Genomic DNA, 20498 nt, shown 5'->3' with positions numbered 1-20498 from the left:
TCGTTGGCAGCTTTTTAAAAGGGGGAAAATAAAGAGAATAAACCCCAGTGTTTGTGTGCTAGCACTTGTACTGGTGGACGGAGGAGGTTAAGAAGACGTTTTATTTCAAAAATATCATGAAACGAGGAGCAGGTAACTGAGGAGACGGTCTGATCACACACCGGCTTTTAATCGGTCTGGGGGGTCTGGCCAGGTACGCCTCGAGGTGCACTAAGCTCCGCCCACCACCACCGAAAAGAAAAAAAAACCCACAGTACGAGCACAAGCAAACAAAGAGAATTCACAAACGAGGCCCTGATGGCACCAGAGGGCCGTCACGCTATCGAGATCACATTAGAGAGATACCATCTCCGACCACATCAGGAGGCGCTCTGGGGAGATCTGCCTCATCGTCCAAAAAGGAAAAAGCACTGTATGTGATTCATTATCATTATTATTAATAATAAACCCTTATATATGCAGGAAAATCTCATTGAGCTACTGATGCGTGCGTTTGTTTTTTTACTTTGTGACTCTTGCAAATCTTCTCGACCCTAAAACGAAGCCCTTTTTCTTTTCTTTTGGTGGCATTTATTCAGCAATGTTCTGGTAACACCAATGTTCACCTAAAGGTAAATTGAGGAAAATGGTTCAGATCAGTAAAAGCTAAATCTGATCATGCAGTAAATACATCCTAAAATATACATTGCTCACAGCTGTTGTTTAAGAAATGAACTGTGAACAGAAACTAGAAGTTTCTTCCAACATTATGTTGACATGTTAATATCATAGTAACAGTCACTGAACTGCCTCATGTGCCCACAGGTTCCTTCCCTCATCCCAGTTCTGTTGTTCAAACTGGCCAAGGAGAAGAATCCGGGCCTGGCCCACGCTGTCCTCAGCTCCCTGCCGAACCTCGGGACTCACAAGGTACCGAAAACACCGTAAATACCTTCTGTATTTGTGTTAAAATGGACTGAACGTAGCTTAAAACCTGCCTCGGCTCTGACCACACCACGCGCTTTCACATTCCAGCTCTGTGTCCCCATGGTTCTGCCGACTCTCCACATGTTGGCCAGCGCCCCCAAGCTGAGGGCGGTGGCGATGCGCCTCATGACTGCTCTCTGGAAGAAGCAGGTCTGTAACACAAATACATCAGTATCATCGTCATAACTGTCTTATTTCATTGTTTACAGGGTTTCCACAGAGTCTTAAAAAGTCTAAAAATTTGATAATGCCAAATTTAAGGCCTTAAGAAGTCTTAAATAGGAGCATGTTTTTCATTGTAGGTCTTAAATTACACTTAGTCAAGCCTTTATTTCCTGTTCCCAGCCTGCTATGTTTAACCCTAGGGTTAAGATTTGAACCCTAACCCTAGTGTTAGGGTTAAGGTTTGAGGTTAGGGTTAGGGTTACCTGAATGACAATACATTTTGTTGGTCTTAAATTTAATCCATAATTGTCTTAAAAAGAAGTTCAAACTTGCACAAACACTGAATCTGTCCTCTTCTTTGTTTCTGTAAGGACCGAGTCTACCCGGAGCTGCAGCGTCTGCTGGGGCCACAGGACGTCCGGGTGGTGATGGGGAGGGACGCCCAGTGGGAGCAGATCCTGGCCCGAGCCGCCTGCCTCAGGGACGTCTGCAGAGAGAGGTCAGCTCGCACCTAAACTACTATTTACCACGACTTTCTTTACTCAGTGCCGTAAGCAACAGGTACCGGGTACCCATCTCTAGGACCGGTATTAAATCTGGTGTCCTGTGTGTAAAAACTCACGTTTGACTCTTCTTTATAGGTCGAAGGCATTTTACAGGAAATTTAAAATACATTTAGTATCTCTAAATTATATATCTTTTTCTAAATAGTGGCTGAATATATCGAGACAAAGCATTGATGAGTTTCTACATGAACGTCTCACTGCCCAAAACACAAGCCACTGATCCGGTTAAATATAATACTTAAGTCATGATACGTTATTGCGATATTATGATATTGCAATATTCTACATACTTCACTGTGAAATTTTAAATACAGTTTAAAATATGCATTATACATATAGGTACATCAGATGCAAATAAATGCAAGTATTCTCCTAATTTACTTCTTCTTCTTCTTTGCACTAAAACTAATGGAAAAATTCTGTTATGTTGCTGGTCCCACTCTACTTGAGATCTAATTGTTTGAATGTGGGCCCAGAACTAAAAGAACTCTGACCCCCCCGGGTTAAGAGAAGTACGTCCAGCTTGCTTTTGTTTGCGTTTTAGGCCGTACCAGCATGGAGGTGACATGTTGGCCGCCATTACACTCACGCTGAAGCAGTGCAACAAACCGGACTTGGCGACGCCGGCAGCTCTCGCCCTTCAAGGGCTTCAGGACCTGTGCCGAGCGGAGGTACGGAAACCTGCACAAAACTTCATATCCCACGCTAACTGAGCTATGTGGGTGGTGGAAAAGACTAAAACCCAGAATGTTTAGTCAATGTTTCCTTTCGAGTTTAACCCAGCCCAGTTGTGGAGACACAGTCATGGTCAGAAATAAAGCCACAAGCCCAGATCTTCAGCCCGATACTAGCTTTTTTTTCCCCTGTTTCTCTCTCATTTTCCTTGGGTTGTTCCTTTCCACTTTCTTTGGGGTTTTCTTTTCAGAAAGAAAAAAAATGCAGTGAAAATTGGCCAAGTGGTTATATCGTTGCTTTACTCAATTATTCTGATGCAAAAAGGACTGTAATCTGGAATCTAGTTGACATTATTCAAGTTATTAATATTATTAACTCAGTTTCTTTTCTTTTTTTTCACAGGTTGTGGACATTATCTCAACGTGGAGAAGTCTCGGGCCCGAGCTGAGCTGCGACTCCCGTCCACTGATGGTTAAAGCCGTGGCCGAACTTCTGGCTCTGGTTCCTCAGCTCACAGTCAAATCGGAAGAGTATGAGGTGCCTGATATGACTCACTTGAAACCTTCCTGTGCACCAGGAACAAACAGGAATAGCTATTGCCAAGTATAACTATGATAAGCAGATTTGAAAATAATCCTTATCTCTGTTCTTTTCCACCAGAAACTCAAAGAGGAGGTCGTCAGCTTTCTGTGGAATTATGCTGTTAGCAAGGTCTGTACACTGAGCATATCTGGCGTTTGTGTTTATGCACCTTCCACCACCATTCTGCCTGACTGAGAAATGTAATATATGTTATAAAATCATATCGTGTAGTATTTGATTGCACGATTAAAGCTGAGAACACTCTATAAAATTTGTTTGAGAGATGAGTTCCAGTTGGGCAATAATCCGCGGGGATAGTTGGCACAAAAAAATCAGTTCGCAGTACATCAAACGTGGCCGAAATGTTTGAGGTGAAGCTTGACATGATCTGGTCGAGATAACTGACCCCATTAACACATGCTGCCAACAACCAATGAAAAAGAGAAGGTGGGGACTCGGGATTAACGTCAGAAAACCTTGAGAAGTAGCGAGAACATCAAAACAATCATGGCAAACAGTGAGAGAGTGGTGACCAAAGAGAAACCTGGACCACAGAAAAGGAGAAGAACGATCTCCTTTCTGATCCGATACAGAGTAAAATTCAGGCTGGTATCGGCGATACCAATCAGATATCGGTACTTTGTGTAAATATGCCCTAATGTGTCTGGTAAACTTAAAAAAAGTATTTCAAATCATAGCTTCATAAAGAAAACAAGACACCTGAGTAATTCATTTATTTATTTTATATCGGGGTAGTGGCCTCATTTACTATGTAGCCGAGGTCACTTTTAACAACCGAATGTGTCCAACAAAATTAGTGCTGTCAAAGGATTAAAAGCTTTAATCTAAATAATCACAGGGTTGCTGTGGATTAATTGATGAATCGCGATTAAATATCATGATTTTTTAATCTAGAAAACAGACTCAAGAAAGACGGGAATATATCTGCACTTAATGCGCTTATTAAACAACTTTCAACAGTTTCAACAAAACAACTTGAAACTACTTTACTTTTTCCCTTTTTTTAAACCAACATTTCTCCACATTAACATGTTCATCCTCTTTCAGCAGTTACTAAGACAAACTAACTTGTCGACATTGTCCAATTGTGTCAATCAGTTTGTCCGAGGCAGGTTTTCTTATGTTCCATGAGGATGGTTTGTCTCAAGCTGGACGATGCATTAGCCCAAGTGCTAGCAGAATGCTAGCAGAATCCCAGAGGAACTTTTTGATATTTTAAGCTGGAAGTGCTTTGATTAAAAGAAAACTCCTTCCTGCCGAGTGTGATGATACTTTATGTCGGTCAACTGTTCCGTCTTGGATTTTTTGTCCTGAAATGTCCCATGGAGAGGACCAACGTGCAGTTTAGCATCTTCCATCTTTATGGGTTGGTTCTGCTGCCTCTCACTACCGGGTCAACTCCACATTTGTTCATGGTGACGGTAACTCTACTTGGACAAACTGAGAGACGTCCAGAGTCGTCCTGCTTCAGATGGTTTCATTGCCTTTAAATTTTTAATCAGATTAATCCCGATGATGGATTAATACGAGTGTTAATTTTGACAGCCCTAAACAAAATATAACCAAGTTAAACAGAAGGCAGCCTAATGATAGCTCAACAATAACGTAAAATACTTAAAGCTGCACTCATCCCCAAAGTGCTGTTCAAAAATTAAGTCGAAATCCTCTGTGAATGTGCTGATATTTCAAGTACGTCTGAAAGAAACGAAAAGGCTGACTGTGTGTCTGTGTTGTGACAGGATCCAGAGGTAGCCAGCTGTGGCTACAAGGCTTTGGCCGAATTTCCAGTGGTGGTCCACATTATAACTCATCTTCCCGAGGCAGTAAGCATCCAACTCCGCTCTAGTAACTCTGTAACTTTACAATCTGCTCTGAACAGCCTTCACCTCCTTGTGCTATTAAACTGTTGATGTTGTTTTTATTCAGTTGTAAAGTAACGAAGAAGCTTCTGCTTTTTAGAAGTCATTTTTCATGCTCTGTTTGGCCTCTAGGCCCGACCAGTTATAAAACTCCCTGAAAATGAGGAGGACGATGAACAGACTAACGAGAACGAGGATGAGGAGAAGGATCTCTCCATCCCAGGCTCATCTTATATAAAATTGATGACTCTCACCTCCACTCCTATCCTTCCAGGTAATTCATGCAGTATTTTTTCCTGTATCGGTTCAAGGGTAAAGTTAGCCGGCCTTAGTGTACGTGAAGTTTTCAGGAAGGCCGGGTAGGTAGGCCTGGTCAAACACAATCTGTAGTGTTTTCTTAACATTGTATTTGTCCCTGTTGCAGCCTTTGAGCGATTCCTGACATCGCTGGTGAAGCAGGAGATGAGCCAGATGCCACGGGGAGTGTACTTCTCTGCTCTGAGGGGCGGTGGCTTGCGATCGGACCAGGGCAAAACGGTTGCGGGGATCCCCTCATTCATGCTGAAGACCTACGAGAAAAACAAGCAGCCCGGACTGAAGCCTGGATTAGCCGGTGATTAAACGTTTAGACCGTCTGTTAACGTATCTCTAGAGGTGTCGAGCCATGCAGGTAGTTTGGATTTTATTTGACCAGGATTTGAGAAACCCACCAGGCCAACGAAAACCTAGGTGTCGCTTGATAAAATTGCACTTAAACCCACTCAGTTACAATATGAGTTAAGTAACAATATACTGTTCAGCCTTGTTGAGGTGTCGTGGGCCTACCTTAATGAAACATCGGTGAAGGGAGGTGCCCACTTGAAAACCCCACTGATGTTTGGTCTACTGTTGTTGGTTTGGCTAGTTAGCTGGTGTCTCCTAGTGTTTTACTTTCGTGTGTAGTTGCATGTCCCATCACTTCTTACCCGCTGCTATTGGCTAGGCTAGTTAGCTGGTGCCTTCTTGTTGGTTGCTAGTTGTTAGCTGACTGCTAGCGTGCTGGTCAGTTTTCCAGTTGGACTGTGTTTTGTGTAATAATGAATAGCTACAAACCCCGTTCAGACCATCCAATAACATCCGATCTGCGTAAACCTGACCAATTTAATAAAGTACCTGTGTTCACACGTGGCATTAACATGTGTGCATGCATCTTAAAATCCAATTCCTTTTCAATGCTCAGTATGCAAAGAAACATCATTTGGATAGTGTTTGTGCGCCATGACTTGGGGACATGATTATTATTTTGGAACAAGCTGTAAAGTTTTCTCTCGCTCACTGAAAGCACCCATGTTATTTAGGGTCATTTAAGATCAGATGCCATAACCTACGTACATAGCCTACGCCGGTGTTAGTCATTTATACCCAAACACTAGTTGGCGCTGTGTCTTTTTTTTACCAATCGGGTTCATTTTTGGAAGTGTTTCCACTTCCTTCTTCACTTTCAACTATGCTGACTGAAACTTACACCGAAATTTCATCAAAGACGAGTCGTACAAATGTTGGTATCTCTGAACCTCGGTCTTTGACCTCAAATCTTGATCCCAAAAAAAAATATCAATCCTATGGAGAAGCAGCTGGAATTACTAAAGAGGAAACATGCTACAACCAAGTGGACCAATCACAGCTCTTGATTGACGTGTACTTAAATTTCTGAGGAGGTCCACGTCAGGCTACTACGTCAAATTCACACAGATGATGCTAGCTATTTTAGCAGTAACCTAGAACAGCAGCTTAACCTAGAACCCTGAAGGCATCGGCTCCGTAATTTCATTTTTTGTTTGAAGCAGTGACAAAATCACTGGAATAAAAAGTGTGGAAGGTGGCTCGATAAAGTAGGTGTCCAAAAAACCAGGCATGTTCCAGTTTACAGTGGCGTTGAGTTTGCAGATGTTCTTCTTCAGTACAACTCACCCAATTGGCTGTGTGTCCTAGCTGGACTCCTGCTGTGCTACGAGCTTCCTGTGCAGACGGACCGCGACGGAAAGCCGATCGACCGCTTCCTATTCAGCCGAAGCCGCAGCTACCAGCAGACACTGACAGCCCTCATCCATGAGGTATGTCTCAGCCCGCTGTTCTCTCTCATCCCACTCTGGCGTAGATCCCTGTAAAAAAAAAAACGAAGAAGAAAAAAGCATCTTTGTGCTTTATTTTGCTCTGTAGGTGAACATTCAGCCCTCAGAGTGGCACCGTGCGCTCCTCCTGCCTCAGGCCTGGAGGGGTTTCATGAGTCGGGCTTTCTACGCCGTCCTGCAGGTTTGTTCCATTCACCGATGAATTATTAGAAGAGCTGAAGAAGTGTCAATGAGCTCCAATATAGACATACATACATGAATCAATCAATCAAATGTATTTTATTTGAACATAAAATAAAATAAGAAAACAAACAAATGACAATCACAAGACAACAACACAAAGTAAAACAGCAACAGAACTTAAGGAAAAAAACAAAGCATATTGAATACCATCCCCTCACCTATGTTAATTCTGTATATACTATAATAGGTTATAAAATAGTTATATATATACACAGTATATGTATATATATATATATATATATATATATATACACAGTATATGTATATGACATATAATAATGTGTAGTATATAAATATAGCACACACATAACTACACATATACATATAATTACGATGAGACATTAAAGAACCAAAAAATCATTCATAAACAATAACAGCACTTACTATAGATGTCATGAAGTCATAGTCTAACAAGAAAATGAGAATTTTATATTTTGTGGATTTTTTTTCTAGTGTCGTCGGTGCGCATGTTGTTTACTTTGCGTTTAATGTGTGTTCAGGGCCGACGTGCCGACTTGGAAGTGCAGCAGAAACGAGGCAAAGAGGACCCACAAGAGCTGCAGTACAAGCAGCACTGTGCCTGGATGTGGTGAGAGTCACTGACACAGTATGGACGCTTGACTACAGCTGATCAGGATTCAGAATGAACAGAATAGAAACACTCAAACATACACAGACATCAGTATTACATAGGAGCAAAGTAACTGCAGCAGTGAGAACAGTGCAATGAAAGACTGGTAATATATATAAGACTGAATTAACATGCATCTATGTGCAACAAAAAAAAGCTGTCTGAGTAGTGGTGGTTCCAAACTATACATTTAACCAGGCATTTTTATGAAAAGGGAACATTAAACTGTGCTGATAAAACCCATATACATTTTGTATTAGATTCAGATTTATTTATCCCAATAGGGCGATTCATTTGCAGCTTTTCCACATGCATCCCATACACAGTCAGTCAATCCAATAAACAAACAAGCAAGTGAAGGAAACAATAAGCGCACAGGCACATAATAAAAATCGATCATAAAAACCAGGGCTCCTTAGGATAAATAAAATCAGCTGTAAAAGTCCAATAAATGACTAAATAACTAAATATAATAAGTAAATAGATAAATAGAATAAATGCATAGATAAAACCATTAAAATTTCAACTAAAATGAGTGGCGTCCATTAGTCCAACAGAAGACTTAACGGACGTGCAGCAAACATAACAGGAGCCTCGTCACCAACAAAAGCTTCCTCATGATTTTAGATGTTTCCCTTCAGATTTTCAGACATTTTTTTAAAACTAAAAAATTACTGAAAACGAAGAATATACACTAACTTTACATTTATTTTGGTTGTCATAAGAAGATATTGATCAAAAATCTGGCTGGTTGCAAGCATAGACAGTATAAATGTGGAGCCGAAGCAAGTAGAGCTCCCCCTGGTGGTTGGATGCTGCCGTATAGGTCATAAGCTCCACCTCCTTCATGTTAGTGGACGGGACTTGGGCTAAATTACATTAAAATACACATCAAATATGTTTTTTCAAAGATGGTTTCTGTCATTTCAGGTATTTAATATAATGCTGATGCATGTTCAAGTGTAATCCCGTACCACGGAGTTGAGACAAACAATTAAAGTAATAAATACACAATGTGGATAATCCAACATTTTCTTAACTGGTAACTGTTGGAGGTTAAGACTTTGAATATCTCCACAAAATATGAGCACTTGTTGCTTGTAGCTACACAGGCAGGAGGCCACTGATTCTCTGTAGGTTTCTTTTCTTTTCTTTATTCCTGATGGTTTTCTTCTCCTGCCTCAGGGCCAGAGATCAGCTGGCAGACGTCATCAAAACTGCTACGAAGTGAGTCCCGTTGCTTGTGATCGCTGCATTTTAGATTCGCGGGAAACAAAACTGTTGAGAAGCAGCACGCCTCACCACTGCTGCTTGCTTCTGTGTCTCGTCTTCAGGGACAGTCCTGTCGTTCAGGGGAACTCCATTTTGGCTCTGAGCGGCCTGGCTGCCGTCCTCGCCAAGTATGAGAGCAGCCTCCCTGCCGATAGCAACGGCAGCCTCGGGGTAAGACGAACCTCCTAATCTTCATACCGCTACTCTGTTTAGTCTTAAATGTGACTGACTGTCCTGTCGCCGTAGGCTGGACCCGAGTTTGTGCCCACTGCCAGCTGGTTGGCCATGGTGCTTGACACGCTCCTCAGTATCATCAGCAGCAGCTACAAGGCAGGAGGACAGGTTTTCCCGTGGTTCCTGCATGTAAGTTTCATCTACCTGCAACTGCAGTGACCATTGTGACAATTAAATGGGAAACCGCTGGGAAACGTTTGGACCTGGCATTCGTGTCGATGTTACTTAGACATGTAGCACCCACCTAGACCAGACCAGACACCCCCACCCCATAGTAATGACACTCCTTTTCTGCAAGTCTATGAGCTACCTCCCACTCCCGTAGAGTTGTAAGGATGGCACCATGCACTCAGGCAATAGAACGCTCCATCAAAACCGTTTCAAGAAAGGCGTTGGCCAACTGCTGCCAGGTCAAGGAAAGTGGTTGGTTGCCATTTTGGAGCCAACATTGTTTTGGCAACATTGAGTCCAGCCCATAGATTACGTCTCAGGGACAGATCTAGAGTTAAGTAGTAAGTTTCCATTACAGTTTTTTGCAAAATAAAGGCGATATTTCAGGCATTTCAGAAAGTACTGTTGTGCTTTGTAAGTGCTTCCATTGAAAGGTGTGTTTCCATTACCAGATTTTTATTGCTATAATTAGGTTTTGTGGATTTATGAATCTAGGGGGAATGGGAACTCAGCCAGGGGTGAGAATGGGACCCTAACTCCCAGTGTGTCACCTAAAGTAAGACATACTTCTTCCCAGAATTCGGCCAAGCAATGAGACTCCTCGATGGCACCAGCCCCCTCGTGCGGGATAAAACCTGACAAACGCTTTAAGAACAACTCAAAAAAACATTAAGAACATCACAAGGTGCTGACCTGGCCTCCAAATTCACTAGATCCCAAACTGATCAAGTATCTGGGAGATGATCCACCATAGAGAACCCTCCAATCAACTCATAGAAACCAAAGACCTTCACTAACAACCTTCTGGTACCAGACACCAGAAGGTCCATGTCCATTCTCTGATGAGTCACAACTGTTGTCAAGGGAGACCTACACAATATTAGGCCGGTCTATGTCTTGATGCACGTTGCCTAGTATGGACAGAACAAATCGCAAACACCTTCCTCCCCCTCCTCCTCACCCTTAGCGCTCCTACTCGGGTGAGAACACCGCCAGTGCCATAGCTCGCTCCTGCGCCAGCCTGGCCCTGTCGCTGCTGGTCCCCGTGCTGGTGGTGTGGCAGAGGGACGGCCTCGTCCAGGTCCTGGCAGCGTTGCAGGCCGGTCTGCCGGGCTCCCCCACCGCCGACGACTCCCAGGCCATCCAGTTCCACTCGGGCCTGGCCCTGGGCATGGTGCTGTCCAGTCTGCACCAGCAACGCCTCAGGTACACCATCCGTCCAGGACGACTGTGCTGATTCAAACGCTCGTCGCTGACCCGTCTTTCTCTGTTATCCAGTGACGTCTCGGCTCAGAAGGACAACGACCTTCTCTTCAGCTCTCTGGATGCTCTGGAAAAATGCGCCTTCAACACCAACCTGGAATACAAGTCAGGATATATTTTAATATATATGCAGTAGAGAAGTGGGCACGTAGTAGGTTTATATTGTTCAGTATCTGGTTCATAATTCATTAGTTGCGAAGAGGAAATGTTCTTTTTGACATTCTGTGCAACAAGCCTTTCCTGTGTTTAGCTTCCTTTGTTTCGTTTTTTGCTTATTGTGCCTGGGGCCCGTGTGACAGCTCCGTCTACCAACCCTATAAAATGTGCCGTCCAAACTTTTAACAGAGGTTTATTCTTCCTTCTTCCTTCCTGTCCTCAGTACTGGCTGTATGTTGGGTCTGGGTCTGGTTCTGTCGGCCCTCTGCAATAGCGGACAGACGGACCGACATGTCCGCGTCAGCCAAACCCTCGACAAACTTCTGGCCAACCTGCAGAACAGCAGCGGGCAGGGACGTATGCTGCAGGAGGTACAGCAACCCCCCCTACTACTCAACTAAGGAAAAAAAAATTCAAACTGTTTCTTAAGTTTAACGTCCGCCTGTGCAGGTCTTGGCGTACTCTGTGGCATGCGTGGGCGTCTCGGCATTCAATGGGGGCCTTATTGACGCTGCCAAGGCTGAGGAGGTCATGAACACCCTGCGTACCCTGACCGAGGAGAGCCAGCAGGTCAGCAATGAGAGCCTAAGTAGCTGCTTCCCACTATTTTTTGACGGGGCAGCTGTTTGGTTGGTGTTGGATTGTCAAGAAATACTTCCCCGGATATGTCGCAAATGTCTTCGGCCTGGTTTCAATGTGGTTCTAGTTCTTGTTTCTATCTGAGAAGTGTCTGAAGTATCCCCCCCTGCCATGTTTCCAGACCCCAGGCTTCTCCCTGGCTTTGGGCTTGGCAGTTCACGGCCTGTCGGTGTCCGGGCACGGCAAAGCAGAAGACATCCACCCTCGTCTTCTGGCTGCTTGGATCAAGATTTTACTGGCTGAGGTACAACAAATGTCACCCCATTTCTCTCTTTATCTTTACAAATAAGAGTGTTATGAGTGATTTGAGACTTGTCTTGTCCTCACGTTGCAGGGTTGTCCCACTATGCAGCGACTGGCCGCAGTGAACGGCCTGGTGGCTTTAGTCGGATCAGAGAGTTACCTCATTCAGGTAAGAGGTTCAGCCACGTGCTCGGTTTAATCTAGCCGTGCGCTGCCACTGATGATCTTCTCTGACGTTGGGCTTGTGTTCAGGTAGACAGGAAGCTGGGAAATAATCCGGTGCCAAGGCCTTTTAAATCCATTATGGATTTAAGTGAAAGCTAAAAGGGGAGAACATTGTCTCTCTCACAAACTTTACAGTCAAAACTACCAAACCTTTGTGGAGCTGTGTGCATCTTTCGGACCATTGGGTAATGGGGTCGACCTTCTTTCGGTTGAGGTGCCTTGAGCAAAGCGCCTCCTTCTACACTTTGCATCTGAGTTCTCAGAGATCTAATTTTTTGGCTCTTTGGTTTTCAGCAAAGTATATGAACAGATCTCCTTCTTCACAGTCGAATGTCCCAAAGCTGCTTTATTTAACCCTTTTAAGACCTAAACATCCTCCTGTGGTTAAAGAAAAAAAAAAAGCTCCAAAAAGTATTTGAATTACCACAACTCACCAATGCACAAAAAGTGTGATCAGAGTGTGGCTGAACACCGGGAAGTTGTGCTTTCTGGAATAAAAAGCAGCCATTACGATAATGATGTCGCCCCGCTGCTGTTGGCTGCTGGAAGTTCATTATTCCCTTGAGATGTCATGAAGGGCACAGTTTCCGAGTGTTCAGCCACACTCTGAGTGTGGGTTTTGTCAACGGCGCAAACCACTGTGAATTATGGTAATTCAAAAACCGCGAGCTTTAACGGATCGCCGATGAGGATTAAACCTGTGTTTTGAAAACAAACTGTGAGTTTAGCTGTTAATTAGTAGGATATTCCCAACAAAGAAGATCTTAATAACTAGTTAATGTCCAGTAGCTCCATCGCATAGAAACAGATATGAAAGATCATCAAGTCATACAGTAGTGACACCACCACAGTCCAGTCGTTTCCTCACAGGGGGGCGTTGTAGAGTCGTATGGCCTTCGATACAAACGGCCTCCTCAGCCTGTCACTGAATGAGCAGCTCTGTCTGATTATGGTATTGTTCAGAGGATGGTTGACAATGTTCATGATGGACCAGAGTTTCTTCAAAGTCCACTCCAGCTCCAGGGACTCCAGTTCTGTCCCTACCACAGAATCCACCTTCTGTATCAGTTTGTCCAGTCGTGAGGTGTCCTCCTTCTTCTTACACCACATCGTAGAAGAGGACATGTTGGTTGAACATGTCCAGCAGATATTAAATGACCTTAGCCTCCACAGCGTCGTATTCACCTACACGTTGAAACTACATGACCCTGCCCTGTTTTTAATTCTTGTTAACGTCTGTGAACCCATTGTTAACCCCTCTGTTCTTCACTCATGTGGGGTCTTATTATTCAGACAGGAGTTTCTCCAGTTTGTCCAGCTAGGCCAAGTGTTCCTCATTTGCATCAACCTCTTAGCTGTGGAGTTCCCCATGGATCTATCTTGGGCCCCAGTTATTTATTTATTTATTTTTTCATACTGACCTTGGGGTCCTTTTTTTTTTTTTTTTTAGAAATAAACTTTAACTTGATTCCATAAAAATGGAGAACTCAACACTGAGACCCAAAACTAAAGAGCCGATGACAACAATAAGCAAACTTTTATAAATATTACAAATAATTGTTCATTAAATGGTTTTTGTAAAATCAAATATAAACAGTTTCCTGATTTACACATAATTTACTATATAGGTGGGAGCCATAGTTAAAAATTCTTTCTTTGATAGTACAGTTTGATTTTCTCTGCAGCTGAAGAGCGAGTTGGAGCTCTCGTCCCTGCAGCAGAGCAGACTGAATGAGGTCATCCGGGCAATCACCCAGGTAGAACTTAACGTTGTTCCTCCTAACAGTATCGTCTTAGCAGTCTAACCTATCTGCGCCTCTGGAGAATGTGTAATCAATTGTTGCCTTTTTTTTTTCTTTGTATTTACAGTTTACTTATTTTTTTTTTATTGGTTGAACTATGTTTTTGTTGTCACTTGCAGATCATCACATTCTCAGGAGCCATCGGTTTGCAGTCCAACAGCGCCTGTTTGATCGGCCATTTGCATTTGGCCAACGTGTCCACCAGCCACAGTCACACAGCAGGTAACATGGATGTATGTAGGGGCTTCGTGTCCTGACACTGGCCAGATTTTGCATTAACATGAGGGGTCGTATTTTAGTACCATTTTAATCTTAAGTGCTGAGAATGTTTGGAATTTAGACTAGTTTGTCAAGTCTAAGAATCACTCCTACTCCTCCAAATATTAAGAGACCTCCGAATGTGTCCTAAGTGGTCCTAACCCTGGTGATTTAGGGCCATCACAACAATCAGTTAGAATTTTTATGGAAACACCTTGTCATGAGTTTCATTGATTTCCCAACTACACCATGAGTAATTCAACAGAAACAAACTGCATTTATACAAATAGCTGCTTCCCTGGAATAGTCTGTGCAATCGGCGGCACATGTATTAGGATTATTGCTCCAAGTGTGGATGTAAACAGGAAAAGGTACCATAATATCAACACACAAGTGGTTTTTGATGCAGACCACAACATCTTGGATGTGGCAGCTAAGTGGCCTGAGAGACCTAAAAATACAATCAGGAAAAGTTACACTGGAAATAAAATAGTACAATTAATTTAGAAAGAAAGAGTTAAATTAACATTAAGAATTAACAGCAAACATTTATTCGTGATTTATTGGCAGTGCATATATTTTGTATACTGTTGTGGATCGTCAAAATATATATATTTCACTGTTTCTCCTCTTCACACTGTCCCCTCTTTCTCTCAGTTCCTCAGGATTTCAGTTACCTCTCAGAGAAAAGTGTCATCAGATCCATCGCTGACTTCATCGCAGAGGCTGGAAAGAAAGGTCTGTAGTGTCCACTAGGGCTGGGCTTATCGATAGTATCGATACCATGCCTAGTATCGGATTGATGCTAGCGTGATGAGAGCGATAATTAATGGAAACAGGTTTATTTACCTAAAATATTTGTACTGTGTTTTATCCTAGTCAGTGAAGTAAAGGCAAAAGTTATTCAACAATCATGACATCATTTCAAGAAAGAGTATCGGTATCGGCGATACTGGCCCTATATTTACTTGGTATTGGATCCAAAATTCCACAAGTGTTTACAACTAAAAACAAAAATCACATTTTATGACTCTTTTCATAAAATCCAGCCCAACATCTTCTCTCCTCATGGACCCAGGTCCTGAGTTCTCCCATCCAGCTCTGGTTAAGACGGCCCTGGCGCCCTTAGCATCGGTCGGAGCCAGTTTCCAGTATCCCCCCATCAACTGGAGCGCTGTCCTGTCTCCTCTGATGAGGCTGAGCTTTGGTAAACCTTCTCACATGTTTGGCTCTGCTAGTCCTTGGATACAAAGTGACAGAGAGTGCAGTGTTCAGTCTGTTTATTTCCATCTTTGACAGGAGAGGATGTACAGCATCAGTGTGTGACGCTAGCAGCTTCTCAAGCTCAGTCCTCCCAGAGTGCTTCTCTGTTTCTGGGCTCCTGGCTTTCACCTCCACTTGTCCACAGTCTAAGTGTAAGTTCTTCTTGAGTTCTATGTATGTGAGTAAAACAATTAACTGATAAGTTAAAGAATAAATAAATCAGATTATACGGGTGGGTATTGGCAAGGACCTCACGATACGATACGATACGTATCGCGATACTTGAGTCACGAGATGATACATTATTGCGATATTATGATATTGCAACATTCTACATAGTTCACTGAGAAGTATTAAATGCAGCTTAAAATACAAGTTGTATATATGTACATCAGATGATGTAGTGATAATTCATTGGACAAATTTAGTCATAAAACAAGATTAATCCAAATGATCCATTTCCAATTTATTGCACTTGTACAGAAAAAGTGGTGGTGAAGGTGTGGAAATTGTTCATAATCGGCCCAAACATGACTTTATCTCTTTCTTTTAAAATCGATATCAAGACATTCAAAACCGATATTGTATCGGACAAAAAAGTATCACGATATATCGCCATATCCATATTTTTTCCCACTCTATCAGATTATATATAAGAAAAGGTAGAAGAAAGACATAGATGTCTTTGAATATTCTCATCCTCCTCCTCCAGTACCAGACCAGGGCCTTTCTGTATGAGAACCTGGGCTCGTGGATGAAGCACGTGGCCGAGGACAAGCTCCAGGTCTACATCGAGAGTCTGGGTTTGCAGCAGTTCCAGGAGGACGTCCGGTCCCAGCGCCTGCCCCTGTGCTGCTCTCTACTCCAGGGCCTCGCTCAAGCCATGGCCCTCCCAAACCCCCCCAACAACTGCTGGACCATCCTGTGCTCCATCACCGAGAAGATCTTCGCCCTCCTGCCCAATCAAATCCAGGTGCAGTAGGAACTGTTTTCAGATTTAAGCTATTTTACTCTCAGAGTGAAAGTTAAATAGCTTTAATTGACATTTAAAGTGCGCACGCTGTTTACACACAACTGATGCTATTTGCAGTTCACACACTGGAATTATTGATGGTGTTTCATCTTCTGCTGACATGTCAACAGCGCTCAACCTTATCAACTTTCAGAGATTACATTTAAGACAGCGGATTTTCTTAAAGTTTGGCACAGATGAAACGATAGAGTTGGTTTTCAGGCCAAACCATCCAAGCTCTATATCAGCTTTCTTCACTCTGCCCTGTGACATTTTCTACACTATAAACTACTTTAATCCAGAAAACCTTTGTTTTATAATATCAGAACAAAAGCATATTTCTGCTGTGATACATTCATAACACTAAGATGAGGTAAGACTCTTAGGACAAGATAAAAGATAGGATAACTCTTAGGATAAGATATAGCATAGGTTAACTCTTGGGGTAAAATCTAAATTTAATAAGATAATAGACAGCATTGAAATTACATAAAAGATATACTACAGTAAAAGATAGGATTACTCTTAGGATAGGATACAACAGATACAGATAAGACTTTATCAATTATCAATATTTTTTGTTAAAGCATCAGTGTCAAGTTGAATATAAATATATATATAAGCTAAGAGCATGAAACTGTATGAATAAAGAGTGAATATATTAAAAGTACAAAAAATATTGACAGACTATATCGTGTTTTAAGCAATTACAGTTCGGTGAAAAATCAACCGAAGTTAAATAAAAGATTTTAAGTGTCGGAGGCTGAATATACATATTCATTAACATCGTTAACAATGACTCCTGACATCAGATATGATACAGATGCGAATTTAAAGAAGGTCACTCCACTGAGCTGTGATCTTCAGCTCTTGATAAAGTTTTGTCATTTTTGTCGTAGAACGATGAAGTGGATTTGTACGTGGGTGTCACCAAGTGTCTGTCCGAGATGTCGGATACGGAGATCGACAGGATCACCCGAGTCTCAGAGGTACGTCGTTTTAAAATGGATGCAAAATCCCCCAAAAAATAAATATAAAATAGATTAGACAAAATAAATAAATAAATAAAAACCACTTTGCTCCCTATTGTTCAGGATCAGATGGAAAAGACCTGCTTCATCCTGGCTTACCTGACCTCTCGGGGAAGAGTTCCCCTCCTGGGGCTCAACGATGTAATCGCAGGGGTGCTCCGGGGTTGGCCGAGCCGCAGAGTGGGCTGGTTCCTCCTGCAAACATTTTACCAGTGTCGCCTGGCTGTGAGCGCCAACACAGGTCAGACCAGAAACCACTTCAGAGCTGCTTCAAAATACCTGCCTTAAAAAGAGAAATGCCTCCCCGTGGGGAAATTCTTCTTCACTCTCCTTATCAAAAAACAACTTAAGTGGTTTTCTCTTTGCTTCAGGTGTTTCCAAACGAATGGAGTGGCTCCTGGAGCTGATGGGGCATGTCCGAAACGTCGCCTACGGTGCAACCTCTGTCGCCTGCGGAGACGTCAAGCTGGTATGTTTCTAAACGGATCTGGAAATCTGCGGTATGGTGCTCCTCCACCCGTCAAAGGGTTGTTGTCACATGCCGCAGATAACTCAGCATATGTCGAGAGCCACGTGCTTTAGGATGTAGGTGAAAGTTGAAGCGACAGCTAAACATGCTTACTCCCCCAAATTGCCAAAAATTGTTGTTCATTTGCAACTTAAGGTAAAGAGTCTGGGCGTCATCCTCGAGACTACTCGGTACACTTACTTTCAGCTTGGTCCATTCCAAGCACAAGATACCACTGTCATTCTCGTCATATCACATCACATTCACATCACAGATCAACTGCTGTACATCTGCTCTTATTGGTCCAACCTCCATAAGTCTCCAGAAACTTCCAACTGGTCCAAAATGCTGCAGCTCGCCGCACTAAGGCTCTTTTAAGGTGCTGTTGTAACCACCAAAAATATATATACATAGGTTACAAGCCTTAATGGTTCCGTACGTAGGTTACGTACGTAGCTTACAAGCCTGAATTGTTACGCACTACGTACATAGGTTACAAGCCTTAAATGGTTACATACGTAGTAGGTTACAAGCGTTAATCGTTATGTACGTAGGTTACGTAAGTAGTTTACTAGTCTTAACGGTTCCGTACGTAGGTTACAAGCATTAAATGTTACACACTACGTATGAAGGTTACAAGCCTAAATGGTTACGTACGTAGGTTACAAGCATTATTTGTTACTGCTATGTATGTAGGTTACAAGTCTTAACGGTTCCGAATGTAGCTAACAAGCCTTAATGGTTACGTACGTAGGTTACGTATGTAGCTAACAAGCCTTAATGGTTACATACATAGGTTACGTATGAAGGTTACAAGCCTTAATGGTTACATACGTAGGTTACAAACCTTAAATGGTTACATACGTACGTAGTAGGTTACAAGCCTTAATAATTATGTATGTAGGTTACGTACGTAAGTTACACGTCGTAACGGTTCTGTACGTAGCTTACAAGCCTTAAATGGATACATATGTAGTAGGTTATAAGCCTTAATCGTTATGTACGTAGGTTACGTAAGTAGTTTACAAGTCTTAACGGTTCCATACGTAGGTTACAAGCATTAATTGTTACACACTACGTATGTAGGTTGCAAGCCTTAAATGGTTATGTACGTAGGTTACGTACGTAGATTACAAGCCTTACTGGTTTAGTATATAGGCTACATACGTAGCCTCAGCCTGTGTGAATCATTTATATTTGTGTAGACACAATTTACGTTCATCATTATTTGATATCATCCATCTTGGATGAAGAATACACATGCTTTGTTACAATGTTGCTCTGGACCACAGGGTCACATCCTCACGTGAGTTTAGGAAGTCAGGTAACTCGGTGATGTCTGTATGCCAGACCTGGAGCCTCCTGGCCTTTTACTTTAATGGAGACTTAAAGAGCCATTTACGTATGAACCCAAGTAGATTGTTCCAGTGCGTCTCACAGATTCTGGATCACTTTGGGGTCTAGTGACTTTGCAGGCCAGGTCAACATCTTGTGTTGTTTTTCACATTAAGTGTTTTAAAGTGAATCAGTACATCTCACAGGCAAACAAGAAAGTTCTTGCATCACATTTATTCCTCAGAAGTCCATCATATTGACTAATACTGTTGTGTGGTTTTGTCCCTCTCCTACCAAGCTCCGGCTCCTCAGTCTAAATATTTTTTTAACCTACCCTATTGTATTACTTTGTTGTTCTGAGCTAATTCCTTTTTTCTTTTTTTTTTTCTCTTAAGGCCACAGATTTCCTGTTCCAGCTTTTCGCCGCCGCCGTTGTTTCCTGGGGCGACCACGTCATGCCCCTCCTCTTGGGCATCAGAGCCCAGTGGTTCCCATGGCAACCAGACCCCAAACCCGCCGGCCTGCAGATGCACGGCCTGTACGGCGAGGAGCGGCTCGCCGACCTCGCCCTGCCTCACTGCATGCTGGGAATGTCCCACAGTCTGCCCCTGCTTCTGGACAAGGAGCCCTGGAGCAGCCAGACGCACAAGGTTTGTGTTTCCGCTCGCACCGTTCGGTGTCATAGACTCATCACCTTCATAGTTGTGTTCCTCTGATGAGTCAGAGTTCTAGTTTGAGTTAGTCTTGATGACGTTGTGTTTCTCAGTTCATAGACTGGCTTTTCAGCATCACAGAAGGACCTGAACAGAATCTGTCAACCACGACCATCAGCACGGCAAAAGGTAAACAACACATCATTCCAATGTTAAAGAGAACATGAAGCACTAAACGTAGTTCTTATCATTTAAAGAAGGTCTCTCAAAACACAATATTTAAATTTTGACGCTGATGGCACAAGGGATTTCAAAATGCAAAGCCACTTAAGTTTGAAGTCAATTTATGAAGCTACATATACACTGAAAATGACTGGGAGAGAGGAGCAGATTACAGCTGTTGCTGGTTGACCATGTGCACTATTTTATTTGGTTAATTCACATTCAGATTTATTTATTTTTGTCCCCATCAAGTTTTTTTTTTTTTTTTTTGCCCACCTATCCCATATCGATCTTTTAATGTTAAGTATCGGTCGAGTCCCAATACGATCTCAGATCAACAAAATGTTTTCCCCTGGCGATTCCTAAAGGCTCATTTTCTATTGCAAACTACC

The 20498-nt window shown here is 42.6% G+C and overlaps 1 protein-coding gene across 1 annotated transcript in view; it reads left to right on the top strand.

Annotated features, from left to right (window-relative positions):
* focad (focadhesin) overlaps window positions 1-20498 on the top strand; it is a 41120-nt gene that overhangs the window by 19119 nt on the left and 1503 nt on the right. The window contains exons 12-43 of the mRNA XM_047570124.1: window positions 805-909; window positions 1015-1116; window positions 1503-1630; window positions 2242-2368; window positions 2775-2909; window positions 3033-3083; window positions 4715-4798; window positions 4967-5108; window positions 5259-5447; window positions 6806-6927; window positions 7034-7126; window positions 7689-7777; window positions 9005-9046; window positions 9154-9262; window positions 9338-9454; window positions 10464-10702; window positions 10775-10864; window positions 11139-11286; window positions 11366-11485; window positions 11676-11798; window positions 11889-11966; window positions 13708-13779; window positions 13944-14046; window positions 14740-14820; window positions 15161-15289; window positions 15382-15497; window positions 16058-16318; window positions 17257-17346; window positions 17452-17629; window positions 17760-17857; window positions 19627-19881; window positions 19998-20073. Coding sequence (XP_047426080.1) covers window positions 805-909; window positions 1015-1116; window positions 1503-1630; window positions 2242-2368; window positions 2775-2909; window positions 3033-3083; window positions 4715-4798; window positions 4967-5108; window positions 5259-5447; window positions 6806-6927; window positions 7034-7126; window positions 7689-7777; window positions 9005-9046; window positions 9154-9262; window positions 9338-9454; window positions 10464-10702; window positions 10775-10864; window positions 11139-11286; window positions 11366-11485; window positions 11676-11798; window positions 11889-11966; window positions 13708-13779; window positions 13944-14046; window positions 14740-14820; window positions 15161-15289; window positions 15382-15497; window positions 16058-16318; window positions 17257-17346; window positions 17452-17629; window positions 17760-17857; window positions 19627-19881; window positions 19998-20073 — 3892 coding nt within the window. The remainder of the gene's footprint in view (window positions 1-804; window positions 910-1014; window positions 1117-1502; window positions 1631-2241; window positions 2369-2774; window positions 2910-3032; window positions 3084-4714; window positions 4799-4966; window positions 5109-5258; window positions 5448-6805; window positions 6928-7033; window positions 7127-7688; window positions 7778-9004; window positions 9047-9153; window positions 9263-9337; window positions 9455-10463; window positions 10703-10774; window positions 10865-11138; window positions 11287-11365; window positions 11486-11675; window positions 11799-11888; window positions 11967-13707; window positions 13780-13943; window positions 14047-14739; window positions 14821-15160; window positions 15290-15381; window positions 15498-16057; window positions 16319-17256; window positions 17347-17451; window positions 17630-17759; window positions 17858-19626; window positions 19882-19997; window positions 20074-20498) is intronic.

This window comes from Mugil cephalus, chromosome 1, assembly GCF_022458985.1.
Source record: "Mugil cephalus isolate CIBA_MC_2020 chromosome 1, CIBA_Mcephalus_1.1, whole genome shotgun sequence".
NCBI lineage: Eukaryota > Metazoa > Chordata > Actinopteri > Mugiliformes > Mugilidae > Mugil > Mugil cephalus.
Note: the sequence above shows the minus strand (reverse complement) of the source record. Positions and strands in the feature narration are given on the sequence as shown.